The sequence below is a fragment of the Acomys minous genome (genome assembly GCF_964271855.1).
Source record: "Acomys minous genome assembly, chromosome: 3".
Lineage (NCBI taxonomy): Eukaryota > Metazoa > Chordata > Mammalia > Rodentia > Muridae > Acomys > Acomys minous.
The window spans coordinates 44149716-44158913 of record NC_140485.1 but is presented as its reverse complement, the minus strand read 5'-3'; the positions used below and the strand labels follow the sequence as shown (position 1 = coordinate 44158913).

General features: G+C 47.2%; 1 protein-coding gene across 1 annotated transcript in view; it reads right to left on the bottom strand.

The window, feature by feature from the left end:
* Positions 1 to 4974: 4974 nt before the first annotated feature.
* The window catches only part of CAT (catalase), a 32289-nt gene continuing 28065 nt past the window's right edge, over positions 4975 to 9198 (bottom strand). The window contains exons 11-13 of the mRNA XM_084776619.1: positions 8090 to 8197; positions 5998 to 6081; positions 4975 to 5716 (exon numbers count right to left, since the gene is read on the bottom strand). Coding sequence (XP_084632745.1) covers positions 5651 to 5716; positions 5998 to 6081; positions 8090 to 8197 — 258 coding nt within the window. The 3' untranslated portion in view covers positions 4975 to 5650. The remainder of the gene's footprint in view (positions 5717 to 5997; positions 6082 to 8089; positions 8198 to 9198) is intronic.

Genomic DNA, 9198 nt, shown 5'->3' with positions numbered 1-9198 from the left:
GCTTTCGTTTGGATTCAGTTGTTGTCTATTGGGGTGATGGCAGAAACCCTTAAGCAATCGTCTTCATCCCAAGGGGGGGGGGGATGGTCTTTTGTGGCAACTCGGTGAGACATTGTTTCCCTAATGAAGTGGTGTCTGGGGCCAAGGTAGGCAGGGTTGTGGGTGCTGATTCAAAAAAGGGCCCCCATTGTACCACTAAGGACACAGGATCCTCCCATCCCAGAGGTCCCAAGTGGTCAACAGAGGCAGTTTGCCTCTGATTAGTTTTGGGGAGTGAGTGAGGTGCAAGACTTGCTCGCTTTAGGTCTAAAATTATCCCAGTCACATCCCATAAAAGAATTCGTAAATGAAAAAAGCCAAGCTGCTAAGCTGGGACCTAATTGGATGCAGCCCAAGTTAATAGTAAGTTTCTTAACCAGTTAATCAGTTTTGACCACTTAGCCGCAGCCACTTGGTCCACGGCCAACCCTCCTGGGCTTCCATACTTGTCATTAGTCACACCGGGAACTGCCACTGAGGTTACGGCCCCCCTCTCCTCACCAGTGGCTATCGTCAGATCGACAGAGGCCTGGTCAACAGACATATGCATTAATTTCCAAATCACTGCTGTTTCTATGATTCAAACTGTCAAGGTGATCAAATCAGAATTCGTTGATTCTCTCGAGCTAAGACGTTAAACCTAAGAACCCATGATAGCTGAATACATCATCCATCTCTCTCCTTTCCTTACTTGATGAGTTCTCAAACACTACAACATATTCTCTTGACCAAATAAGAACAGTGAATTTACATCAATAAATGTTTGTGGGTTAAAGTCTGCACTGACATTTCCTCATCTGCCATTGCCATGCAAGGTGTTAATGACTTGCAACATGGTGGAATGCCCTGAACCTCAACTTTCCCAGAGCTGGGACTGTGGAGGATGAGGTACTGAATAGCAACCAATGCAGGCTGAAGACCTCCATGTTTAGAATTTAACCTCAAAAGTAACTTGTTTTTAAAAAATGTGAATTACTGTAAAATAATCTATTTTTGGAATCGTGTGTTTTCCAGGTGGATATAGTTTATAAACAATGTGAATAAAATATTTAACATGTTCAAATGTCTGTGTGTTGTTCAATTTGGCCACCGGGGAACCTTTGACGGCTCATTTCCTAGAAGCTGGAAACGGAGGTTTTTAAAGGGCCTTGATAAATAGATGGAGGGCTGGAGAGGAGATGGCTCCAAGGTTAAGCGTACTGCCTGCTCTTCCAAAGGTCCTGAGGTTCAATTCCCAGCAACCACATGGTGCCTCACAACCATCTATAATGTCCCTGATGCCCTCTTCTGGCCTGTAGGTGTATATGTAGGCAGAGCACTGTATAGACAATAATAATAATAATAATAATAATAATAATAATAATAATAATAATAATAATAAGTGAATAAATATTTTTTAAAAAGAAATACATGGAAAATTCTGCCCATCACCTTCTGATATTATAAACGTTTCTACTAGCAAATTGGGCTCATGGGACAGTATGACCAACAAAGACATTATTTTTTTGTTGTTATTTAATGTCTATGAGTGTCTTGCCTGAATGTATGTATGTGTACCGAGTGCATGCTTGCTGCTCACGGAGGCCAGCAGGCAGTGGATCACCTAGACCTACTTGTGGGTGGTTTTGAGCTACCTTGTGGGTACTGAGAAGGGGACACCAGCGCTCTTAACCATCGAGCCATCTCTCCAACCCCCCAAAATACGTTTTTGCTTGCAGTTCATGGTGTTTGTGTTGTATTTTGCTTCTTTAACATTGTATTTTATTTCTTGGTGAGAAATATCTTTAGAAATCAGACCAAAAAAAAAATTCTTTAAATAAAGCCAAAAAGACCTGAACCCTAGTTTCTCAGTCCTTTTGGCATTGATTTCCAAAAACTGAGCTGAAGCTGGACCTTGGAGGCAAGCACGTGGTCACCTCCTCCTGCCTCCTGGACATGAGGTGGTCAGCTATTAGCCATGTTTGCCCTTGGTTTTGGCTCTTGGCTCTTCCAATATTTGAAATTTGGAGCCTGTGCGCTGGAGGTAACCACCATGTTATAGGCCGGAAACAAAGCCTACTGAGAGAGATTACCCAAGGTGTACATGCTAACTGAGAACTTTCAGACTTCGTACAACTCATGGCAGAGCCAAGAAGGGAAAGAGGGTAAGGGCCTGAGGTGGACAGAGCAGGCCAACGTGAGTAACGCATGGCTAAGAGACACCTCGCCACCAACACGAGGCAGCCACCAGACAACCCAGAGGCCAAAGTAACCCCCCGCCCCCGCCCTGCTGCTTGTGAAATTGTCATTTTATAAAACCATCCAAGCAGCCATGCTGTCAGTTCTCAGGCTGCCCGTGACAAACTGTCCAAGTTGGAGGCTTAAAACAAGAGCAGTGCACAGTGCATCGTGACAATGCTGGGGGCTAGAGGCCAGAAGCTGGGGCGCCTCTACAGCCACATCGAATCCATCCGCTCTAGGAACAGAGCTACCTTCATTCTGGCAGCTCCTGGTGACTGCCTGTGTACCTTGGCCAGAGGCTACAGAGACCTAGGCCCCGCCCCTTCCACAGAGCCTGCTCCACCTCCCCTCTGCGCTCTTCAGTACACCTGGGGTGCCTACCTGGATTATCTTGCAATAAAGATGGCTGCAAGACTTTTGGCCTAATAAGGTCACAATAGCAGTTTCCAGGATATACGTCTGGGGGTTCCAGCATTCAGTCCATCATACTCTTCAAGCCAGGGGTCCTATGTAAAGATACAGCCCCAGAGTACAGGTCATCCAGGAACAGAAGACGAAAAGGATCATGGGAAACACTACTCTAAGTACATAATGCCAAGGAGAAATAAAGTCAAAATAACAGACAATAATGAGTTCGCTAAGAGAGAAAAAGCTCTCTTGCTAATAAGGATGTCCATACAGCCCCCCACAGCAGACTGTCAGTGTGCCAAGATGTGGGGCCTGAGTCTGTCCGAAGAATTTATTCATTTTTATTCCTTCATATCTTTCAAGGCTCTGGAAGGATTTTTCACCCTTCCATTTTCTCTCTTCCCCATTGATCATTTCATGAACTAAGAAGCCAAGAAACAGCCGAACAGTTTGTGATTTAAAAAAAAAAAAAAAAAAAGTTAAAACTCATTTTACTTGTAGTGGCTCTGTAGGTACAGGCATTTGCCACAAGCCTGAAAACCCAAATTCAATCACTGGATCCCATGTGGTGGGAAGAAGACCAAGTCCTGAGCAATGTCCCCTGACCTCCTCCACATGTGCACCACAGCCCACACGAACACACAAGCGCGCGCGCGTGCACACACACACACACACACACACACACCCCTACACACACACACCATATACACACACACCCCACACACAGTTGCATGTCCACTTGTACATATGGGCAAAATAAAATTTAAAAATAAAACTCAGCAGAATAAAAGGGAAGACAGGTGTGAGGAACGTGACAGTGGAAAAAGTGGGTTAATGAATGGAAGGTCCAGCGGTGTGGAATGGGGGGAGGGGCACCTACACTGGAGTGCTGGTCAGCGCATTTACTCACAGCCTCACAGGCACATCCCCTCCACAGAACAAATGCTCCTCACCTCATGCCTTTTACCTCAGCCCCAGGAATGCCAGTGGGCATGATGGGAAGGCTGGAAAAGGTACAACTGAGATTGCATTCCTGACTTTACCATCACTATGGGTCCCAGAAGAGTAATGTGACACAGATGCACTAGCTAAACTGTCCCCGGCTGATACCAGCCTGGATTGGGCCAACTGGACCCAGGGCTGACACACAAGTGTTGTTGCACAGTAGCCATGACAAGGCCCTAACCAACCATGTGCCTAGGCACTGATATACACTGCCTCTCACTGCTCCTCGGGTACTTAATGCAGCAAGTCTTAGGGCATGAGCTCAGTGGCCCGTAAGTGCACACAATTAATTAGACAGGAAATAAAACCTACTAAGGGAAGTGAACCTCACCACTGCCCCTGTCCTTGAAAGTCACAAGAGGTTTCCACAGAAAAACTGAAGATACAGCAAAACGCTAGACCAGTGGCTCTCAGCCATTGGGAAACACATATTCCCGATGCTCTTAGGGACCTCCAACCACAGACTTATTTTTGTTGCTACTTCATAACTGTAGTTTTGTAACTAAGCAGTGTCTTGGACCTTAACACTAACAGAAATCTGTGTTTTCTGACGGTCATGACCCACAGGTTAAGAACCACGGTGTTTGTTAGACAAAGGGCACGTGCTAGAACACATTGTTGTTAACTACCAAGCTATTTTAAAAAATAAAATGTAATAAGGCAGAACAGTAGCTCCTGAACTCCCTAACCCTGTGTGTTTAACCCACATGCAAAGAACCATCTTCCCTACTGGCGCACAGATTTCATTGTTTGATTTGTCTTTCAGACTCAACTACAGACAACAATAGTGAGTGAATTCCTGCCCCAACAGGACTCGGGATTGGAAGTAAACAGATATACTTACCTTCTGTGTTCACAGACAGACCAGTTTCAAATCTGCTCAGATACATGGAGGAGTCAGGGTAAAGAACTGGTGGTAAAAGCGATAGAGTTTATATCTACGGCCAGGGGCCTCAGAGTCCTCTGAAGCTACAGGCCATTGTGAGGCAGCCAATGTGGGCTCTGGGACCCAAGCTCGGGTCCAGTTAAGAGGTTCTTAGCTTCTGAGCACTCTCCCCACCCCCACCCCACCCCCAGGGCTTATTTTTAAAACTCCTGAAGAGTAAGCTGATGGGTAAGAGATATAAGAATTCTCAAAGTCAGGACATTGACTTTTTCCCCAGTGGGCCAGGAGGTCACTCAAGGACAATCAGCACGGTGTCTTGTGGCCGCTGGCACATTCGCTGTTACAGCAGGCCACACTCACGTCATCCAGCGGCACATTCGCATTATACCGAGAGCTGACAGAAGACCAACACCGTCTTTCCATGTAGATCATTTTATTGTAAAAATGTAAGCAAGTATGTATCAACCTATGTGAGCCCAAGGTGTATTAGCATAAACATTAATTTCAAGTGGGAAAAAAAAATCTGACCAATTGCACAGGAATAAACATTAAGTTTAAACAGTGCGAAAGAAGACACTGATACATTAAGTACACTTTTGCTTATAAGGGCTGTAGAAAAAAAGTTTAAAAATTTCTGAGTGGGCCTTCTTTATCTTCTCTTCATTCATTTGTGTGTGCGTGCGTGTGCATGTACGTGTGTGCGCGCGCGTGTGTATCAGGCCACGAAATAACATGAGAATACAGCAATCTCACCAAGATTTTATCTTATCTAATCAAATCATGTTTCTGGCTTGAAAACCTTTCTGGTAATCATCTTAAAGGTAATCATTTTACACGAATAACCCAAACAGAAGTCCTACGTAGATCCCCGTTTCCGTTAAATGATTGCTAAGCCCTAACCTTTCATTTCTGCCTCGGGAAACAGCGTCAAAAGCATTGCTACCATTCACTCTAGAAGCTCGGGTTATCATTTGAAAGACATCAGCGTGAGTCTGCACTTCAGCAGGGGAGACCCCATCCGTGGTGATGACAAGTGAGCCTTCATGAGAGACCTCCTCCGCGGAGGCCAGGGCAAGCACCTGCGCCTGCGCCTCACAGGTTAGCTTTCTCCTTTGCAGCCAAGTGCGAGCCCGCCTGCATGTAGGTGTGGATGGCGTTCTGTGTCAGAGGAAGAGAAGACAAGACCAGCAAGTTAGCTGCCTCACAGGCACCTGGGGCACCCTCAGAAATTCATCCACTGAGAAAGATTTCGTAGCGTGTGGAGCTGACATTGAGGCGCATGCGCTATGCAGGTTGAGTTCTTTATAGCTCCTCCCACCTCCAAAAAAAAAAAAATGCCTAATAGCTGCTGACCTGAGAAGATAATGCCCGTGAAAACCAAACTGCAGCTGACCCAGCCAGCATGAGCTCCTCTACTGGCCACACCACTCGGGCCTCACCTTAGGCTTCTCGGCGTTGTATTTGTCCAAAAGAGCCTGGATGCGGGCCCCGTAATCAGGATGGACGTCGGAGAAATTCTTGACCTGGAGGCAAAGGAAGCTCTACACATCAGCATCTCCTCACTCCTACACCGACCCCCAGGCTCTAGTCCAGTGTGCTTACTCGGCGTTTTTAACACCAAGTGGTGCCACGTGGCATATCCGGCTCTGAAGGAAACCATGGGGTTCAGTGTGAATTCTTCAGCCTATGGGCTGAGCTGCCTCAGAGAAGTCACTTCACCTATCTGAGCTGCAGGGTACCTCTCCCTAAACGAGCAAGATAATTACACGTATGTGGTATCATAGAAACGCAGCATGTGGTCTTGACCCTACGTGCCTGGCACGCGGATCCGGAAGCCCTCAGAATGTACCGTCTTGAGTGTGCCATCAAGAGGGTTTGTGGACAGCCTGGTGAGCTCCAGGGCGGAGCTGATACCAGACACAACAAGCATAGGATTCGAAGACTGGGGCTTCCAATCCGGCCCCTGAGCCTCCAGGGAGGGCAGAGGGCCCTGCTGCGGACGGTATCCTGTCGCCTCATACCTGATGACCTCATGAGCCACGCCTATGTAAGGAGAGCTCCATGAAAGCCCTTGTATGGCAGGGCTTGTGGAGCCTCTGGCCAGGTGAGCGAGTGCATGGAGGTGTTGGGAGGGCGGTGCAGCAGAGAGGCACAAAAGCTGCCAGCCCCTCCCACGGAGCTCTGCATCTCTTCCATCTGACGAGTGCTGCGATGCCATTTACGATGAACAGAGAGTCCTAATAAGGTCCTTCCCTGAGCTCCATGAGCCAGCCTAGCAAATTACCAAACTGTGAACTCTGAGACACTTATGGGTCCCAGGTATCTCGTTTGACATCCAAAGTGGAAGGGCTGCCCCCTAGAACTGTGGTTATGACAGGAATCCCAGGGACTCCTTGTCCTAGATCTGTGGTTATGACAGAATCCCAGGGACTCCTTGTCACAACTGAACTGACCCATACGACAACTAAGCACCACCAGAGAACTTCCTGTTGTCAAAGGAGAGGGCATACGACCAACCTCATAGGATATTATGGGGGAAACACACCAGCTGCCCAGGTAGCAGCCAACCTCACCCCGGGTCCTTGACAAGCCTGTAATCTGTACGAAGGGACAGAGTTGGCAGTGCCTCAATTTAGAATGATGCACAACACTGGAATCTTCCAGGCAACTCCACAATGGAATATCCAACTGGCAGGTGAGCCCCAGCAAACAGTGAAAGGAGCGGAAGCACCAGGAACAAACAGAATGACTTAAGAGTTTCAGTGTATGCGACAGGATGAGAGCCCCATTCCGCCACTGACGGGCAGCCCTGCCTATTCTCCTCGGGACCAAGAGACAAAAACCTGCCCTGGCCATCCCCCACAGCAACCACCAGGCTCTTCACCGGTTCCTGACCTGGGCTCTAGAATATTCCAGACAGTGGTCCTATGATCTAAGAAGCAGCAACTAACACAAGCAGAGAGAAAGGCGCCTGGGTTTATAATGAATGTATTCGTGGGACAAACCAAAAACTTAGACACCAGAGACAGGGCTTCAGGCAGCTCAATGAGCGCCACCATGCCAGCACCCCGACCAGTCTAGTCTGTCTTGGAGGACAGCTCAGTTCTCGCTCTAGGAAAGAAGCCAGCTTCTACCCTGTCTGAGGAGGGCCACAGACTCCTGACAGTGAGCCTTGACCCAGGTTTCAGGCCACGAAACTGGCAGCACTACTTCTCATCTTCTGAAAAGCTTAAGGGAGGCTGACGCAGAGCCACATCTGCCCATCACACCCTCGAGCGCAGAACTGACTGCAGCTGAATTAAACAGCACACAGAGGAATTCACTCTAAATGCAACTAACTCTCTACACACTGGAAAAACAGGTGAGAATGAGTGTATAAATCACACCAGACGAAACACAGAGACAAGATCATCGGGCATTGACTGGGAATTGCTGCACTGTCTAAAAAGTCGTCTTAGCTCACTTATACACAGCTGCACTACCTCCAGCAGCCAGCAGGTGACACCCTTCAGCTATCAAAGACAGACTCACCGCTTTCTTCTGAATGAAGAGCTGAGCATCTTTCAGATGGCCTGCAATGTTCTCACACAGGCGTTTCCTCTCCTCCTCGTTCAACACCTTCGTATAGAATGTCCGTACCTGCTCAGCAACAAGAGAGAAAAAAATAAAACAACCATTTTACCATGAACAAAACTCACTCAAGAGTTTACATTTGAAATGCACAATTAAAAATCACTGAAAAAAAATGTAATTAAAGCCGTCATCTGTGTTGAATTAATTTCTGTCTTGCATTTATTTGTTGATGATAGCTCATAACTGGTTTTCTTCTCTGTGTATCTGTGCAAGTATGTATGTGTGCATGTGTGTGCGTGTGTGCATGTGTGTGTGTGTGTGTGTGTGTGTGTGTGTGTGTGTGATTGGTTGCTCCCACTTAGCACCCATATGCTTCCAAGGTACATGCTCAGCTTGGTGAGCAGTATCTCCAAAACGGTGCTCCTTCCTGGTCCTTAGCACTTTGCAGAGTGCTACCACAAAACCTGCGACTTCAACTTGAACTCCTTGGAGGCATAACACCTTCACAAGGGGAAAACATTGGTTGAGACTCCCACAGGTTCTATATACACTTCCGGTATACCTCCACTTGGCTGCTGTGATTCACTTTCATTGCTGGTACTTAAAGATAGCATGCTTAGCTGAGCTGCAGTACCTTTCCAGAATATTTAATATAGTCTGTCTAGGGAGGGAGGGAGGGATGAAGGCAGGCAGGCAGGCAGGCAAGCATCTATGTCACCACAATCTTGAGGCAAAAGGGATCTTATTTTACATTTATCTTTATTGTGCTTGTGCATGCACACACGTGTGCATGCCATGGCACGTGTGTAGATGTTAAAGGACAACTTGTGGGCATCAGCTCATTCTTTTCATGTGGGTTCTTGAGATCAAACTCAGGTTGCCAAGCCTAGCCGCAAGCGCCTTTAACCCCTGAGCCATCTCACGACCCCAGAGGAACTCTGGAAGGTTTCCAGAGGCTCACTGCAGCCAGCTTGCCTTGGGAGCTCACTGTCAATTTTTCAGGAATTCTGTAAACAGCTGTCTACACACATACAACTTTTTTTTTCCCCTGCAAATTCTCTGAGCTC